Raw genomic sequence first — 20,569 nt, 5'->3', positions numbered from 1 at the left:
CATATCATAACTAGACTTACCAAGGTGATCATTTTGAAATGTATAGAAATACCAAATCACTGTGTTGTGTAACAGGAACTAACATAGTGGTGTAGGTCCACTATACTTCAAAAACAAACAAACTCAGAAAAAGAGATCAGATTTGTGGTTACCACAGGTGGTGAGTAGGGGAGGGGGAATTCGATGAAGGCGGTCAAAAGGTACAAACTTCCAATTATAAGTTAAATAAGTACTAGGGATGTAACGTACAGCATGAAAAATATAATTAACGCTGCTGTATGTTACGTATGAAAACTGTTAACAGAGTAAATCCTAAGTGTTCTCATTATAAGGAAAAAAAAATTTCTTTTCTTTTTTCTGTGGTTTGGCTGGGAGTTGGCTGATCTAGTCTGGACTCACCTGGGTTTGGTTCCTACTTCAGGTTGAGTCCAGGTCTGCTCTACATGTCTCTCATCCTCCTTGTACCAGCAGGTAGGACCTGGAGCATGTTGTCTGAAGCAAAAAGTACTGGAGTAACACCTCTCTGTGTATTTTTAAATTTTTGTTTCTATATGAGATGATGGATGTTCACTAAACTTATTGTGATAATCATTTCCGTGATGTATGTAAGTCAAATCATTATGCTGTATCCCTTAAACAGTGCTGTATGTAAATTATATCTCAGTAAAACTGGGAGAAAAATTTTTTTAAAGATTTTAGGTAAAAATAAATAAATAAAAATTGAAAAATTAAAAATAAACAATGCCATGGACTTCCCTGGTGGCACAGTTGTTAAGAATCTGCCTGCCAATGCAGGGGACACGGGTTCAAGCCCTGGTCCAGGAAGATCCCACATGCCGCGTTGCAACTAAGCCCATGTGCCACAACTACTGAGCCTGTGCTCTAGAGCCTGAGAGCCACAACTACTGAACCCATGTGCCACAACTACTGAAGCCTGCACGCCTAGAGCCCATGCTCCACAACAAGAGAAGCCACCACAATGAGAAGCCTGCGCACTGCAACAGAGAGTAGCCCCTGCTCATCACAACTAGAGAAAGCCCGCATGCAGCAACAAAAACACAACGCAGCCAAAAATAAAATAAAATTAAAACCCAAACCCTTTCTTTAAAAAAGTAAAAAATAATAAAAATAAAAATAAACAATGCCAAATGTTGCAGAGAGCATTCAAGTTGGATGACAACTGGAAAGCACCATAGAATTTGCCAGCTATGAAGTCTTTGGTGACCATGGCAAGTGTTCATTCAGGTGTAACGGTAGAAGCAGAAGAAACTGCAGTGGGCTGTCAAATGCATGGGGTGTGAAGAGGTGGAGATAATAACATTTGGCCACGAAGGGCAAGAAAAAGATTCGGTGATAGCTAGTGGAGAATGTCTTTGACAGAGAACATTTTTAAGGGTAGGCCAGGTGAATGGTTTAATAAAGTGTTGTAACCAGAAACAAAGGGGTGAGACTGTGGGGTCTTACCATCCCTTCAAAAGATTTTAAACCTTGTGGGACAGGGCCTTCCTCTACTTCATCAGCTACAGAGGTGACAAGATGACATGGATGACAAGAGTAGTGATGTCAAGAGGATGCAACAGCCAGGCTATCAGAGCCCAAGGTAGGGAGAAGTGCATGAGACTGGGAGGGCTGACATCAGCCCACCCAGCCTGGAGGCAAAGCAGAGGACAAGATCTCTTGCAGTGTGAAGGCTGGCGTCTCTAGCTTCAGAAAAGCTGGGGCTGAGGAATTTTTTAAAAACCCTCAATTATCAATACTAATGGATAATCCATCCTCTTTTGATTACGTGCCTTTTTTGCCTGTGATTCAGTAAGAAACACAGTTTTACACTGTGATCTAATACAAATGTATATAAGAAACAAAAATTGCATATATTCGTGCTATGAATAATAAAGAAAGAGTATCAATATAACAAAGTTTATATTAATTATTATTAATATTTAAATATAATATGGAGAAGTGCCAAATAAATATAAAAACAAAAATTGGGAAAGACTGGGACTTGAAAAATGTAAATCTTGTTTCTAGGTTCATACAACATGCTTAGTACTTTCCCTGATGACAACCAACAAACTTGGGTATGGGTAGTTCAAATATTTAAACAAAATACTTTTAAAGGTCAGTCATTTAATTATTTATAATAACAAAAAACTAGAAATAACCCAGATATCCATTAAGAGGGAACTGGTGGAATTAATTAGAATATATACATACAATGGAACACCATGCAGATGTAAAAAGAGATGAGGACTACATTTACATACTGCTATGCAGTAACACCCAGGACATATTAATAAACAAAAAAGCAACCAAAAAAAGTGTGCGTGGTATTCTAGAGGGAAGGAAAGGATAGAGGAAGCAGGGATAGAAGCTAAACCTTTCTGACTATATCTTGTTTGATAAATTTGACTATGAGATCATGTAAACATTTTACATAATTAGAAAATACGTAATTTAAAAAAGCAAATCCTAAAAACAAAAGCAAAATGAAATAAACCTAACTGTATATTGAGTTGGTGGTACAACCACACAAATATGAATTGTTTCAAATGAGTTTAAGACGTTGTAATCTGAGTGTATATTCTTAGTGGGATATACTCTTAGGACAAAAAAGAAGAAGAAAAAAAACCCCTTAAACTGTTTTCAGTAATCATAATGTTTGTGTTAGTGTCAGTACTGTTATTCTAAGACGGTTGTATGTGTGTTGTGGGATAAAGCAAAAGAGTGATTATGTTGGTTTTTCAGTGTGAGAAAAAGGAGAAATAGATTAAGGTAGACAAGGTTATATAAAAATCCTGTAGTCCTGAATCTGAATTGGAAGTATCACTATAAACTCACGATGTATTTTATCATTAAAAAAAGTATCTCCGGGACTTCCCTGGTGGCGCAGTGGTTAAGAATCTGCCTGTCCGGCTTCCCTGGTGGCGCAGTGGTTGAGAATCTGCCTGCCAATGCAGGGGACACAGGTTCGAGCCCTGGTCTGGGAAGATCCCACATGCCGCGGAGCAACTAGGCCCGTGAGCCACAATTACTGAGCCTGCGCGTCTGGAGCCTGTGCTCCGCAATAAGAGAGGCCGCGATAGTGAGAGGCCCGTGCACCGCGATGAAGAGTGGCCCCCACTCGCCGCAACTAGAGAAAGCCCTCGCACAGAAACGAAGACCCAACACAGCCATAAATAAATAAATAAGTAAATAAAATTAAAAAAAAAAAATCTGCCTGTCAATGCAGGGGACACGGGTTCAAGCCCTGGTCTGGGAAGATCCCACATGCCGCGGAGCAACTAAGCCCGTGCGCCACAACTACTGAGCCTGCACTCTAGAGCCCGTGAGCCACAACTACTGAAGCCCGCCCATCTAGAACCCGTGCTCCACAACAAGAAAAGCCACTGCAATGAGAAGCCCGCACACCGCAACCAAGAGTAGCCCCTGCTCGCCACAACTAGAGAAACCCCGCGAGCAGCAACGAAGACCCACGCAGACAAAAAAAAAAAAAAAAAAAAAAAATAGTATCTCCTTGGGAATTCCCTGGCAGTGGTTAGGACTCCACGCTTTCACTGCCGAGGCCCAGGTTCAATCCCTGGTTGGGGAACGAAGATCCTACAAACCTCGCAGCAAGGCCAAAAAAAAAAAAAAAAAAGTGTCTCCTAGGTATATCCATTGGAAAGGCCTACCTAAAAACAGGCCCAATCAAGCATCAGTGAACACCCTACCCAGACTGTGGTATCCAAAATCCATTTCACACTTAAAGAAACCAGAGCTCTTTGGAGAAATGATTGATTCCATATCTGGGGCAGGAAATACGTGAACTGAGCCTGAAACATGTCAGGAAATCAGAAAGCCATCAAAGGCACCACTGTCCCAAAATGGGACAGTTTCCCAATTGCCCAAATTGTCTATGAGAATAGTAAATGCAATTATTTGAAATACCCCAAATATGTTCACGAGTTCATAATAATCCTTAAAAAAACAAAACAAAACTCGTTGGTCACCTTTGGAAGATGCTAGGGAACCAATTCATTATTTTTAAATCTCGTAATTAAAAAGGGAAAAAAGAGAAAGCATTTATCCCTGCTTTTCCTACACAGATTGTATCTCAGTGTAAATAAACAGTCGATAAGTTTCTTTATAGATGTACTCCAGCTAATAAATAAAGAAGAATGATATAATATTGCCATTTTGCAAACAACGATATAATGGATCTTGGTATTGATCACCAATGACTGCTAACATCACATGAAGAAAGAAAACCAGCTATTATATACCTCCTGATAGAAATATACAACTGCTATTTACATCTTGCTCCTCCCCTTAAAAAAACTGAACCTTAACCTGATCAAGCCTCCAGATCTACCAATTTACGGGAAATAAAGGGGACAGAGAAACATGGTAAACAACACTACAGGGGGCACAATCAACAAAATCCAAAATCCAGACGGAGGAAAATTCTGCAGAATAACTGAATTGCTAGGGAAAAAAAAGAAAAGAAACAGGGGAGGGATATCTGTTAGGGTTCAATCAGGAAATCAAAACTACTTTGTGTGATATAAGGGATTTATTATAGGACTTAGACTTGACATAATTGGAAGGGCTGGTTAAGCACTCTGTGTTAAGTCAGTTGCCCCTTCATCTGGTGCTGGGCCTGACATCAGGGAGGCTGACGGTTAGGAAGAGTAAAAACAAGCTGGAACCTTTGTCTATGTCTCCAGGGAACCCGTGTTGGTCTCTCACCCACTCCAAGCCTCCAACTTTGATGATGTGGATGAACTACAGAAAAACTAGAGCAATTCTTAAGAGAGCTGCACATAATCCTGATCCACTGACCATTATGTCCATCAGTTAAACTTGAATTTGCCTCTATATTTTTCATTTCATCATTTTTTACTATTAATCAATTTTAAAGCATTTTATACAAGTTCAGTTAAAATGTTACAATTGTCACAAACTTGAAATATGTTGCATTGATAATGATGCCTTTTTCTGAAAGACACACAAAATTGCCTAGTTCACTAAAATTCACTAAAAAGTATCAACAATTTTGCCAACAGCAAATAAAATTATACTAAACTTTGCTTCAACCATACCTGCAACTATATGTTAATCCTCCCATTATGATGATCGTCAAATTGGCCATTGTATACCATGGAACAAAAGAGCAAATGACCTGGTCCTAACCGGTTCATATATTCGTCACACCCCTCTCTCTATGCCCACTCATTGCAACTGGGCAGAAGACTGGTGCAATATGCACAGTTTTTGCTAAGCGCCCATATGACGAACTCCAATGTTTTCTATTCCATTATATTCTAGTATATTCTATTTCATTTAAAAATAAAAAGCTGGTTGAGAGCCACTAACTTGATTTCATAACCTACTAATGGACTGTGGCCGGCAATTTGAAAAACACTGCCCTAGGCTGGGTTATATTTACATTATTAAAGTCCCCTCACCCTGCTTCTTAATGTTTAAATTCAGTTAACTCCTGAGTCTCTGTATCTTTGTCTTTTGTCTCCATGTCTGTGGTTTTTGATTGCCACTGCCTTACAGTGATTTTTCAGTTCAGGGATAGGATGGAAATTCTGAGTGTGGGTGATTTTGTAGATCATGACACGGTTTTCTTCTTCCTTCAAAGAGAAAAGTCAACATGACTAGGCAATAACTCAGTTCTGTTAGATTTCCTCTTATTCAGCATCTCAGGGACAGGTTTTTTTTTTTTTAAAGAATCAATTTTATTTATTTATTTTTGGCTGTGTTGGGTCTTCGTTACTCCGTGCAGGCTTTCCCTAGTTGCGTCGAGTGGGGGCTACTCTTCACTGAGCTGCACGGGCTTCTCATTGCAGTAGCTTCTCTTGTTGAGGAGCATGGGCTCTAGGCATGTGAGCTTCAGTAGTTGTGGCATGCGGGCTCAGTAGTTGTTGAGCACAGGCTCTAGAGAGCAGGCTCAGTAGCTGTGATGCACAGGCTTAGTTACTCCGCGGCATGTGGGATCTTCCTGGACCAGGGATTGAACCCGTGTCCCCTGCATTGGCAGGCGGATTCTTAACCACTGCGCCACCAGGGAAGTCCTCAGGGACAGGTCTTAAAGTCATTCTTATCATTTGGTCTCTAAAAGTTATTTCTCCTTTTCTGCTTGCAACTCATAAAACCCTACCTTTTTTTTTCTTTAAACACCTGACAAAGAGATATCTTGAAAAGGTGTGGATGGATATTGTTCTGATTATTCAATGGCTGCATGAAACGGCAATCATTTTACTATGCTTATGGATTCTGTGGGTCAGCTTCAGAGAGGGCCCAGCAGAGACGGCTTGTCTGCTTCACAGTGTCTGGGGCCTCAGTGAGAGGAGACCCGCACGGCTGGAAGATGGATCATCTGTGGGTTTCTGCACTCGTATGTCTGGTGCCTGGCTGGGATGACTTGGGGCTGGGCTCAGTGGGATCTGTCAGCTGGAGTGATTACATGTGGCCTCTCCATATAGCATGGGTTCCTCACAGCATGATGACGGGGCTCTGAGAGGGAGCACTCAGAGGGAGCATTCTAGGATAACCTCTGTCAGTGTCATGACCTGGCCTTAGAAGTTACACAGGGTCACTTCTGTCAGACTCTGTGACTGAAGAACTTACAAACCCTCCCGGGATTCAAGAGCATAAATGCTACCTCTTGGGGCAATAGTTCAGAACCACCACAGGTGGCTGTCTCTGATGATTTTTGAATGGGATTTCTTTTTTTTTTTTAAAGAGATTGGAGTTTATTTATTTATTTATTTTTGGCTGTGTTGGGTCTTCGTTTCTGTGCGAGGGCTTTCTCTAGTTGCGGCAAGCGGGGGCCACTCTTCATCGCGGTGCGCGGGCCTCACTGTCGCGGCCTCTCTTGTTGCGGAGCACAGGCTCCAGACGCGCAGGCTCGGTAGTTGTGGCTCATGGGCCTAGCTGCTCCGCGGCACGTGGGATCCTCCCAGACCAGGGCTCGAGCCCGTGTCCCTTGCATTAGCAGGCAGATTCCCAACCACTGCGCCACCAGGGAAGCCCTTGAATGGGATTTTATGTCTTCTTATTATTCATGCTCAGCTTTCTTTTATTCATTCAACAAACTACTGACTGAGCACCGACCTTACATCAAGCACTGTTTTAAGCACTGAAGATATGAGAAACAAGAGAGATACGATTCCTACCCTCATGGAGCTGATTAAAAGGGGAGAGAGAGAGTAAACAAATAATCACACAAAGAATGCCACAATATTCGTCTATTCAGCTACATTTTCTTACTTATTCCCTGATGACGATTTCCACATTGTTAGCCTTCTCTATTTCCTATAGACTCCATATTGTTTTTACTTAAACCTTTCTAATCTATGTTCTGGGTCTTTCAGTTTTTCTTGCATTGTTTTTTGTGTTGTTTCCTTTTTTGTTTATTTTTTTGTGTGTGTAAACACCCTGAGATAGAGGTTTCTGGGTTGGTCTTCTTTTTTTTTAAAAAATTAATTAATTAATTAATTAATTTTTGGCTGCATTGGGTCTTCGTTGCAGCGTGTGGGCTTTCTCTAGTTGTGGCAAGTGGGGGCTACTCTTCGTTGCAGTGCATGGGCTTCTCATTGCGGCGGCTTCTCTTGTTGCAGAGCACGGGCCCTAGGCATGCGGGCTTCAGTAGTTGTGGCATGTGGGCTCAGTAGTTGTGGCTAGCAGGCTTAGTTGCTCCATGGCATGTGGGATCTTCCCAGACCAGGGATCAAACCTGTGTCCCCTGCATTGGCAGGCAGATTTTTTAAAAAATTAATTAATTAATTAATTTTTGGCTGCCTCGGGTCTTCGTTGCAGCACATGGGCTTTCTCTAGTAGTGGCGAGCAGGGGCTACTCTTGGTTGCAGTGCGTGAGCTTCTCACTGCGGTGGCTTGTCTTGTTGCAGAGCACAGGCTCTAGGCACGTGGGCTTCAGTAGTCGTGGCACACGGGGGCTCAGTAGTGGTCGCACGTGGGCTTAGTTGCTCTGCAGCATGTGGGATCTTCCAGGACCGGGTCTCAAACCCATGTCCCCTGCATTGGCAGGTGGATTCTTAACCACTGCACCACCAGGGAAGTCCTGGTCTTCTTTCTTGATCACTTATTTGCTCAGTGACATTCCCATTTGCATTTTTATTACTTTTCTTGATGTCTTTGGCTCATTTGTTCACCCCCTCCCCCCCAAATATTATAGGCCTACTGGTTTCAGGCACTGCTCTGAGCACATGGACACAGAACTCAGACACAGCTTTGCCTCAGACAGGAAATGCACTTTACTGAAGGAGCATAGGCTCTGCTGTCAGGCACATCACACCTAGAATTGTAGCTTTATCACTTACTAGTTGGAACCTTACTTGATAAATTATATAGCCCCTTGTCCTCTTTTTTCCTCCTAAGGATGATAATACTACTCACATAACTAAGACAGTGCCTGGAACGTGGTAGAGCCTCAATACGTATTTACTGCCTTTAAATACAGGACTCAGTGGAAAACTAACAGTTAAATCAACACTTTCAATATAGTGTGAAAGGGTTAATACAAAGGGGGTATATATAAGATACTTTGTGAACAGAGAGGTGCCACCTAGCCTAGGCTGGCATCTTGAAAAATTTCCCATAGAATAGTAATTCCCATCTTGGGGTGGGTAGGAGGAAGGAGTACAGAAGCTGCTGAGGGGAATTTCTGAATTGAAGAGCAAAGTCTGAAAAAATATATTCAATATTATAAGGCTATTTTATATTTAGAAAAGTGAAAAAACCTATTGTTTTCATAATTCAAACTACAAGAAGTAAATATAAAATCACCACAGATGGTAGAGATATTCAGAAGATAGATTATATATTCTGCATATCAGCAACTCTCAAAGGGGAATCATCAGAGTGTCAGGGAAGGCTGGTATGGGATGTTTATAGGATGTTTATATATATCACATAGGGGTTTTTTTTTTTTTTTTTTTTTTTTTGGCTGCACTGGGTCTTTGTTGCTGAGTGCAGGCTTTCTCTGGTTGCAGCGAGCAGGGGCTACTCTTTGTTGCAGTGCGTGGGCTTCTCATTGCAGTGGCTTCTCTTGTTGTGGAGCATGGGCTCTAAGTGCACAGGCGTAGTTGCAGCACGCGGGCCCCTGAGCATGTGGGCTTCAGTAGTTGTGGCAATGTGGGCTCAGTAGTTGTGGTGCACAGGCTCAGTAGTTATGGTGCACGGACTTAGTTGACCCACGACACGTGGGATCTTACCAGACCAGGGATTGAACCCATGTGCCTACATAGGTAGGTGGATTCTTAACCAGTGGACCACCAGGGAAGTCCAGGGTTATGTTTTTTTAAAAGACTGAGAAACTTTACTATAAGAGCTAGTGACTGAGCCTTGAATAATGAGTAGGAATTAGCCAGGTGGAAAAGAGAATTCTGGGCTGTAGGAACAGCCCTCATAAATGGTCAGGGGTGTGACAGAGCTAGGCTAGTTTGAGGACTACAAGTGGTTTTACATGGCTGTGAGTGAGCGGTAGAAGTGAGCACGGAGAAGTTGGCAGGGCCAAATCTTAAAGCACTTGTATGCTCTACAAAAAAAAATAACACTGGAGAGTTTCCTGGTGGTTCAGTGGTTAGGACTCCATGCTCTTACTGCCGAGGGCATGCGTGGGAGACCTAGATCCCACAAGCTGCACAGTGAGTCCAGAAAAGAAAAAAAAGAATAATACTGAAGGCAACTGGGAATCACTGAAGGATTCTGAGGGAGGGAGTGACAAAAGCAGATTTGCTTTTCTAATAGCATCTATAAATTTCCTTCTATAGTCATGATCTTCTTTAATCTCTCAGAAAGTAGTATGTGCAGGCTTATTGACAGTGGCCTGAGTCTTAGCTAGTAACAGTGCTCCTACCATCGTAGATGCCCTCTGTCCCACGCTGACTTTCTCTTTCTCCTAGACATTTCAGTACTTACTGATTGCAGAACTGGATCCAGATAGTTGTGCTGTTTTGAAGCTGATCTTAGTGAATTGTTACCTTTGAAGTGTCACTATTTTACATTTTTGGTGAGTTTATCTAGGAAGTTTCCAGTGCTGAGTTTACTAGGAGGTAGCGAGAGGATGTGAACAAAATCTTAGGCTTAGAGGTCCAGTACTTGATTCTGTACCTTGCCCTGTATGACTTTAAGCCACAACCTCGCTGAGCTTCAGTTTCTTCACCTGAAACATGGAACTAATAATAATCCCCGTGTAAAATTGTTCTGTGGATCAGAGAAAATGTTCTCTAAGTGCCTGAATCATAGTAGGTACTCAATGATAGTCAACTTTGTAAATGTTGTTGTGCCCTACCCGTGTGTCTTCAGCACTCATTGTTCCCATGCAACCAACAGCTTCTCACTGCAAGCACCTATGACTCTCTACCTGAGGGCTTTCTCTTGCCAACTCTTGCTTGGGGCAGGCTGGAAATGCCAAGAAGTTCATGCCCCCAGAAGCAGGCCTTTCAACCAACGATCAATGGGAGTTGATATATTAAAACTTCTTTCTTGTTCCCTAGGACAAACTGAAGCCTATTTTATATATTCTCCTAGAGGTCCCCCATGGATTGTGACTCAGTTGTTCTCAGTGGTACCTTCTTATTAAAGCACCCTGTATTGGCTTCTTTCCCTTCTCAGTCTCACTTCTCTATGCCCCTCCCAGTGATCACCTCCCATATAAACTACTTGGCACTCAAATCCTTGTCTCATGATCTGCTACTGGGGAACCAAAGTGAAGGCAATGGTAGCTATTATTCATTCATTCATTAGTTATTGAGTGCAATGTGTCAGGCACTGTTTCTTATTACTGCTCTATCTTCCTATAAACTGCTACACCTAGGATTCCTGGTTTTTTGAATTTTTAACAATTATATTATTAAAAAATTAAAGGAAAAATTTAAGGGAAATTATTTCCCATAAACTCACCAGCAGAGCACAAAAGCTCTTTTTATTTCTTCCTATTTGCTTCCATTTTTAATACATGTGTGCACATTTATTATAGTCGCAATTGTAGGTGCAATCTAGTATTCTGTGTTTTACTTTTCCATTTAGCTTCCTACCATATTCACTTTCTCTAGGCTTCAAAATTTACACTTTAATTGCTGCATTATATTCCACTACCCTATTGTAGGACATTGTGATGGTTAATTTTATGTGTCAACTTCACAGGGCCATAGAGTGCCCAGATATTTGCTCAAATATTATTTTGAGTGTTAATGTGCTTGGATGAGATTAACATTTCAATTGGTCAATGGACTAAAACAGACTGCCCTCTCTAATGTACGTGGGCCTCATCCAATCTGTTGAAGGCCTGAATAGAACAAAAAGGCTGACCCTACCCTAAGTAAGAGAGTATTCCATCTGCCTGACTGCCTTCAAACTAGGACTTTGCCTTTTTCCTGCCTTCAGACTCAAACTGAAACTTCAGCTCTTCCTGGGTCTACAGCTTGCCAACTCGCTCTGCAGATTTTGGGACGTGTCAGCTTCCATAACTGCATGAGCCAATTCCTTATAATAAATCTCTTTACACACACACACACACACACACACACACACACACACACACACACACATTCTCTCTCTCTGTCTCTCCCTCTCCCTCCCCTCCCCCTTTCTCTCTCAGTTCTATTTCTCTGGAGAATTCCAATAGAGGCATGGAGATTCTTTTTTATTTTTTCCAAATGTGGCTAGTACTACACATCAAGTCTTTATGCCATAATCTATTTTTTGTTTTTGATTTTATGAGCAATACATGAACATTGTACAAACTGAAAAGATTTTCCTTCCTGCACAATGAAACTCACTGTTACAGACTTCTTGTACATCCTTTCAAGAAGTACACTATGCCTATATGACACAAATGACAGCATACTCCCCACACTGTTCTGTGCTTTTTCCATTCAATAATACACCTTGGTCTTCTTTCATGCCAGCAAACACTGCTTCAGTGCTTCTGACAGGCTTGTTCCCTCAGCTCCCCTTGCTGCAATTTTTTTGTGATAGCATCTCCCCAGCGTAGGAACTCTCTCCCTCTCAGTATCTGCCTTCTCTACTCATTCATTTAGTCACTCTTTTAGCCACTTGTCAAATGTTTACTAAGCATTTACTCTGTGCTGGCACTGAGCCAGGCCATGGATAGAATGGTGAGCAAAACAGGCCATGTCCCTGCCCTCATGGAGCTGAGTCTAGGGAAACAGAAGTAATGGACCAAAAATTTCAGAGAAGTTAGGTGAGTGAATTAATGAAGGATGTTTGGGGTGCAAGGGACCACTACACAGGAGGGAGAACCTGGCCCAGAAAGGCTTTCTTCAGGTCTTGCTGAGACCTGAAGAATGAGAAGGAGTTAGCCTAGTGAAGGACTGTGGGAAAGGTATCCCTGGCAGATGACAAGAGAGGGAGACGGCAGGAGAGGGAGCAAGAAGGGAAGAGGAGAAAGCTAAATATAGAGAATGCTAGTGGGCTGGAGAAATAAGTCTAGCAAATTTGGCAGGTCCAGGCCACAGAGGTCTCATGGATTTTGTGCTGGGGCAAAGGGAAACCAAGGAAGGGTCTACTTTTTGTTAATTCCTGCAGTGTGATGTTTCTCTGTTCCTCCTTTTCTTTTAGATATTTGAATACTTTTAACCTATTGACTTTTTCACTATATTTTCTGCATTATTTATTAGTGCTTGTCCTGGGGATTACTGAAGGCATCCTTAAGTATTGAAGAAGACATAAATAAATGGAAAGATATTCCATTCTCATGAATTAGAGGAATTAATGTTGTTAAAATGTTCACACTACCCAAAGTAATCTACAGATTTAATGCAATCCCTATCAAAATTCCTATGGCATTTTTTACAGAAATAGAAGAAATAATCCTAATATTTGTATGGAACCACAAAAGACTCTGAACAGCCAAAGCAATCTTGAGAAAGAAGATCAAAGCTGGAGGCATCACATTCCAGATTTCAAATTATATTACAAAGCTATAGTAATCAAAACAGTATGACGTTGGCATAAAAACAGATCCCACTGATCAATGGAACAGAATAGAGAGCACAGAAATACATGGTAAATTAATTTACAACAAAAGAAGTAAAAATACACATTGGAGACAGGGTAGTTCCTCAACAAATGGTGTTGGGAAAACTAGATAGTCACATGCCAAAGAATAAAACTGAACCCCTATCTTACACCACACCCAAAAATCAACTCAAAATGGATTAAAAAGGTTCTGTACAGTGAAGGAAACCATTAACAAAATGAAAAGGCAACCTACGGAATGGGAGAAAATTTTTGAAAATCATATATCTGATAAAGGGTTAATATCCAAAATACATAAAGAATTCATACAGCTCAATAGCAAAAAGAAATCTGATTTTAAGATGGGCAGAGGAGCTCAAAAGACATTTTTCCAAAGAAGATATACAAATGGCCAACAGGTACATGAAAAGGTGCTCAACATCACTAATCATCAGGGAAATGCAAATCAAAACCACATAAGAGGGCTTCCCTGGTGGCGCAGTGGTTGAGAATCTGCCTGCCAATGCAGGGGACACAGGTTTGAGCCCTGGTCTGGGAAGATCCCACATGCCACAGAGCAACTGGGCCCGTGAGCCACAATTACCGAGCCTGCGCGTCTGGAGCCTGTTCTCCGCAACAAGAGAGGCCGCGATAGTGTAAGGCCCGTGCACCGCGATGAAGAGTGGCCCCCGCTTGCCGCAACTAGAGAAAGCCCTCCCACAGAAACAAAGACCCAACATAGACAAAAATAATAAAGTAAATAAAACTAAAAAAATAAAAGATAGCATCATGTAATGGCAATTCTAAAAAAAAAACAAAAACCACATAAGATATCATCTCATACCTATTTAGTATAGCTATTATCAAAAAGACAAGAAATAACAAGTGTTGGCAAGGATGTGAATAAAAGGGAACCCTTGTGCACTGTTGATAAGAATGTAAATTGGTGTAGCCACTATGTAAAACAGTATGCAGGATCCTCAAAATGTTAAAAATAGAACTACCGTATGATCCAATGAACTACCATATGATCCAATTCTACTTCTGGGTATTTATCCAAAGGAAACTAAATCACTATCTTGAAAAGATACCTGCACCCCATTTTCCTTGCAGCATTATTTATAATAGCCAAGACATGGAAACAACCTAAATATCCATTGATGGATGAATGGATAAAGAAAAAGTGGTGTGCATGTATATACACATACACACACACACACTCACTCACACAAAGAGGAATATTATTCAGCCATAAAAAGAATGCAATCTTGCCATTTGCAACAACATGGATAGACTTTGAGGGCATTATGCTAAATGAAATAGGTCAGACATATTTTTGTCTTTTAAAGATAAAATTTCCCCTTTATCTTTTTTCAGCAGTTTGACTACAATGCTTCTAAGCATGGTTTTCTTTATATCTACACTATTTCATTTCACTGACTTTCTTTCATCTGTAAATGTATATCTTTCACCAAATATAGGAATATATTAATACATTAAAAGGATTATATGCAATGACTAATATAGGAATACACTAATACATTAAAAGGATCATACACCATGATCAAGTGGGATTTATCCCAGGGATGCAAGGATTTTTCAATATCTGCAAATCAATCAATGTGATACACCAGATAAACAAATTAAAGAATAAAAACTGGGGCTTCCCTGGTGGTGCAGTGGTTGAGAATCTGCCTGCCAATGCAGGGGGACACGGGTTCGAGCCCTGGTCTGGGAAGATCCCACATGCCGCAGAGCAACGAAGCCCGTGCGCCACAACTACTGAGCCTGTGTGTCTGGAGCCTGTGTTCCGCAGCAAGAGAGGCCGCGAGAGTGAGAGGCCCGCGCACCGTGATGAAGAGTGGCCCCCACTTGCCACAACTAGAGAAAGCCCTTGCACAGAAACGAAGACCCAACACAGCCAAAAATAAATAAATAAATAAATAAAAGAATAAAAACCGTATGATCATCTCAATAGATGCAGAAAGAGCTTCTGATAAAATTCAACATTCACTTATGATAAAAACTCTCCAGAAAGCAGGCATAGAGGGAACATACTTCAACATAAAAAAAGGCCATATATGACAAACCCACAACTAACATCAGACTCAATGGTGAAAATCTGAAAGCATTTCTTCTAAGATCAGGTACAAGACAAGGATGCCCGCTGTCGCCACTTTTATTCAACATAGTTTTGGAAGTCCTAGCCACAGCAATCAGTGAGGAAAAAAGAAATAAAACGAATCCAAATTAGAAGGGAAGAAGTAAAACTGTCACTGATTGCAGATGACACGATACTATACATAGAAAAATTTTTAAATGCCACCAGAAAACTACTAAAGCTCATCAATGAATGTGGTAAAGTTTCAGGATACAAAATTAATATACAGAAACCTGTTGCATTTCTATACACTAACAACGAAGCATCAGAAAGAGAAATTAAGGAAACAATCCCATTTACCAACACATCAAAAAAGAATAAAATACCTAGGAGTAAACCTACCTAAGGAGGCAAAAGACCTGTACTCCAAAAACTATAAGACACTGGTGAAAGAAACTGAAGATGACACAAACAGATGTAAAGATATACCATGTTCTTGGATTGGAAGAATGAATATTGTTAAGATGACCATACTACCCAAGACAATCTACAAATTCAATGTAATCCCTATCAAATTACCAATGGCATTTTTCACAGAACTAAAACAAAAAATTTTTAAATTTGTCTGGAAACACAAAAGACCCTGAATAGCCAAAACAATCTTGTACTTTTTTTTTTTTTTTTTTGACCACGCTGCATGGCTTGTGGGATCTTAGTTCCCTAACCAGGGATTGAACCTGGGCCCACAGCAGTGAAAGTGTCATGTCCTAACCACTGAACTACCAGGGAATTCCCAACAAAACAATCTTGAGAAAGAAGAACAGAGCTCGAGGAATCATGCTCCCTGATTTCAGACTATACTACAATGCTACAATAATCAAAAGAGTATGGCACTGGCACAAAAACAGACACATAGATCAATGGAACTGGATAAGGAGCCCAGAATTAAACTGATACATTTATGCTCAATTAATCTATGACAAAGGAAGAAAGAATATACAATGGAGAAAAAACAGTCTCTTCAATAAGTGGTACTGGGAAAATCAGACAGCTACATGTAAAAGAATAAAATTAGAACATTCTCTAACACCATATACAAAAATAAACTCAAAATGGATTAAAGGCCTAAATGTAAGGCTGGATACTATAAAACTCCTGGAGAAAAACATAGGTAGAACACTCTGACATAAATCAAAGCAATTTTTTTTGGATCCATCTCCTAAAGCAAGAGAAATAAAAACAAAAAGAAACAAATGGGACCTAATTAAACTTAAAAGCTTTTGCACAGCAAAGGAAACCATCAACAAAACAAAAAGTCAACCTATTGAATGGGAGAAAATATTTGCAAATGATATGACCAATAAGGGGTTAAAATCCAACACATATAAACAGCTCATACAACTCAAATCTAAAAAACCAAACAACCCAATTAACAAATGGGCAGAAAAACTGAATAGACATTTTTCCAAAGAGGAAATACAGATGGCCAACAGGCACATGAAAAGATGCTCAACATGGCTAATCATCAGAAAAATGCAAATCAAGACCACAATGAGGGAGGGGCAATATTGCAGTAGCAGATTAAGAGGTACAAACTATTATATATAAAATAAGCTAAAAAAAAAAAAAAGATCACAATCAGGTATCACTTCACACCTGTCAGAATGGCTATCATCAAAAAGAACACAAGTAACAAATGTTGGCAAGGATGTGGAGAAAAGGGAACCCTCATACACTGTTGGTAGGAATGTGAGTTAGTGCAGCCACTGTGGAAAACAGTATGGTGGTCTCGCAAAAAACTAAAAATAGAACTACCATATGACCCAGCAATTCCACTTCTGGGTATATATCCGAAAAAAACCAAAAACACTAATTTGAAAAGATACATGTGCCCCAATGTTAATGGCAGCATTATTCCAAGTATATTATTGCCACTATATGGAAGCAACCTGGGCCCATCCACAGATGAATGGACATAGAAGACATGATATAGGACTTCCCTGGTGGTCCAGTGGTTAAGACTCCGTGCTTCCAATGCAGGGGGCACGGGTTCAATCCCTGGTTGGGGAAGTTCTGCATGCCGCATGGCATGGCCAAAAAAATTAAAAAATTAAAAGATAAGAAGATGTTATATATATATATATATATATATACACACACACACACACACACACACACACACACACACAATGTAATACTACTCAGCCATTAAAAAAGAATGAAATTTTGCCATTTGCAGCAACATGGATGGATTTGGAGGGCATTATGCTAAGTGAAATAAGTCAGACAGAGAAAGACAAACATTGTATGATATCACTTATATGTGGAATCCAAAAAATACAACAAAGTAGTGAATAAAACAAAAAAGAAACAGACTCATACATAGACAACAAATTAGTGGTTAACAGTGGGGAGAGGGAAGGGGGAGGAGCAACATAAGCATGGGGAGAAAAAAAGGGTTATTATGGGAATATATAAAATCATGTGTGTGAAACTTTTGAAAATGGTAAAGCACTACAGAATTTAAAGAATCTTTCATTCAATTAAAAAATTACTTTCACTGGATATGGAAAAAATACATTGTTTACTCAGTCTGTCTTCCCTCTGATAACACACACATTGGACTTTTTATATTGTCCCATAAGTCCTTGGAGCTCTTAATTATTTATTTTTCAGTATTTTTTTCTCTTTGTTCTTCAGATTGGATATTCAAGCTCACTGGGTCTTTCCTCTGTTATCCAAAATTTACTGTCAAATCCACCCAGTGAATTTTTTATTTCAGATATTGTATGTTTCAGTTCTAGAATTTCCATTTAGTTCTTTTTTATAGTCCTTATCTTTTTACTCATTGTGAGCATATTTTCTTTACTTCCTTGAACATGATTATAATAGTTTTGAATCCCTGTATGCTAATTTCAACATTTGCGTCTTCTCACCATTGGTCTCTGTTGATTGTCTTTTCCCTTGAGAATGGATCTTCAAACTGTATCCTGGACCTTGTAAATGCTATGTTGTAGAGATTCTGGATTTTGTTATATTTTGAGAGAGAGTGTGTGTGTTTTAACCAGCAACTAATTTGATTGAACTTGAACTGTAAACGCTATCTCTTGAATGGTTGCTCAAATGTCAATTCAATTCTTTTGTTCTTAGCTCAAGTCTGTCTGATGCATATGTATGTGGTTCAGGAGTCAACCTGAGATTTGGCCAGAGTTTATACACAGAATTAAGAGTACTCCCTCTGTGACTCTCTCCTTCCTGAGATTCCACTCTCCCCTCTACAGCACCTGGGGATTCCTTCAACATTATCCTGTGGTGCTTTACACCAGAAAGACAGCAAACATTCTCTCTGTTTTAGTTACTCCATGCAGTGCTGACTGACGCTTCTCTTAATTCAAAAAGCTTTGAAAATGAATAACTTACCCTGATGTACCTTTTTTTCTTGAGTGTTGACTCCTCTCCAAAATCTCTGTGCTTTTGTATTTTGTCCAGTTTATAGTAATCTGTGGGAAGATTGAGTCTGTTAGGAGTTACTAAACCAAACACTTATGGACTATTCTTATTTTGAATCATATGCTTAGGATAATTATCAGGATTGTGACTTATGAAAAAAAAGTGTAAAATTTTCATGTTTCATATTTTTCATTTCTTATTAAATATTAATGAATATTTAGAGAGACTCCTTTAAATTTGTTTCTTTTTTCATTGCTTTGGCTGAAATAGTTGATCTAATATTTTATTTTCTTTGATTTTTCTCTCCTACAATTAATTTACTTTCTGGAAGTTTCTTTTAGCATATGCTTGCTTTAAATAAAGATTCATATTTAAAAAAAGACATAGTGTTAACATTTATTTTAAATTGTGGAGGACAGAACATAGGAGAAGATATTTCTATCTGGCTGAATTCTCATCCTAAGTAAGCAGATGCCCTAGGATGCTGGGCCATAGAAAAGAACTTTCTATACTTATTAAAAACTAAATTATAGAAGAATATTTAGTGATTTGGAAAACAGTTCATGGTATATTGCAAAATACAGCTGATTAAAAGAAGTATGATCTCATTTGTTAAAAAAAAAAAAAAAAGGTGGGGAGGGTATAAATGTGGGATCAGTGGTTGGACTCCACAGTCCACAGACTAAGTCATAGTTCTCTAAAGCTCACACAAGGTGCCCATGGTGACTTGGTCTCAGAGCCTTCCAGCTCCATCCTCAAAGGTTGTTGAGCCTAGAACCCTCTACCCTTTACATCCACACACTTGCTGTGGCCTCATGATGGGCAGAATGTGTTTCCATGTCGCAAAAGAAAAGAACTTCCTTCTAAATTCTGGAGACCAGAATTTCTTCTCTTTTCCTCCTTGTTCATCCCTACTCTGGCCTGGCCCACATCAATTGTTTTTCCCAACCCTAGACTTGAGAGATTTTGGGTTTGTGTTCCTTTTTTCCTCAGAATGCCATGCATTTCTATGTGAACTTCTCTCTCCTCATTTGAGACTAGCTCTCATACCAAGTGATGAGGCAGTTTGCATTAAATAAAAGGCCTTTTTATACCCTTTAACCAGGTGGTGAGAACCTGTAGACCCTACATTTGCATGACCAAATTTGGACTTATACTGACATATCAAGAGATTCAGTTTTGTTACTTAATACAAACATCTTTATGTTTCATATCAATCAGCCATAATAATTCTACATAAAATGTAACAATCCACAATCCAATAACCTAAAACCATAATCATTTATTTTTCACTATGTATTTTCAGATTGGCTGAAATTTAAGCTTTAATCAGAAGGTTGGGTCTATGTTCGTCTACTATTTCTCATTCTCCTTGGACCAGAGCTTACTCAAAATATACTATTCACATGGCAAGAGGTAGTAGTACAAAGAGAAAAGGCCCAATTTTACCAGCCCATTTTAAGCCTTCCCTTTCATTATTTTCACCCTCAACCCACTGGCCAAAGCAAGTCATATGCCTAAGCCCAAAATCAAGGTGCTCGGAATACATTCTATCCATCATAAGGCCATAGCAAGGGGTGAATGTAAAATACTCCTACAGGACAGTGAATAATTGGGACCAATAATTCAATCTATCACACTTAGAGTACCATATTTGTGGGTTTTTTACACATGGTTTTCCAATTTAAGTAGGAGTCACTAGCTATTAGAGCAGACTTTATGAGCAAATAGCCTTGGGTTTGGATCTTTACTCCAGCACTTTGCTGGCTATGAGAACCTGAGAAAATTACCTCATCTCTCTGAATCATGGTTCCCCATAAATCATCCACAATTCCATCACCCAGATTTAAACCCTGTAAATATTTTGGTGTGTTAATTTTTTCTAAGCATATATTAATTTTCCCCACAAATTTGGAATAATATAATGTTTAAAAAAATTCTACTTCAAAATAGCGTTTTGCCAGATCATAAAAAATTTTTGAAAGAACAAATTTTTTCTACTCCCCTCCTCAATTCCTGTCAGAG

At 39.7% G+C, this 20,569-nt stretch overlaps 1 protein-coding gene across 4 annotated transcripts in view; it reads right to left on the bottom strand.

The window, feature by feature from the left end:
* The window catches only part of LOC309660651 (uncharacterized protein), a 79,270-nt gene that overhangs the window by 37,809 nt on the left and 20,892 nt on the right, over positions 1-20,569 (bottom strand). For all 4 annotated transcript variants that reach the window (XR_014263516.1, XM_082461595.1, XM_082461596.1 and 1 more), the window contains exon 2: positions 18,515-18,594. Coding sequence is in view for 3 of the 4 variants with exons in the window: in XM_082461595.1 (XP_082317721.1) it covers positions 18,515-18,594 (80 nt within the window). In the remaining variant the exon portion in view is untranslated. The remainder of the gene's footprint in view (positions 1-18,514; positions 18,595-20,569) is intronic.

The sequence above is a fragment of the Balaenoptera physalus genome (genome assembly GCF_965194825.1).
Source record: "Balaenoptera physalus genome assembly, chromosome: 4".
Taxonomy (NCBI): Eukaryota; Metazoa; Chordata; class Mammalia; order Artiodactyla; family Balaenopteridae; genus Balaenoptera; species Balaenoptera physalus.
Note: the sequence above shows the minus strand (reverse complement) of the source record. Positions and strands in the feature narration are given on the sequence as shown.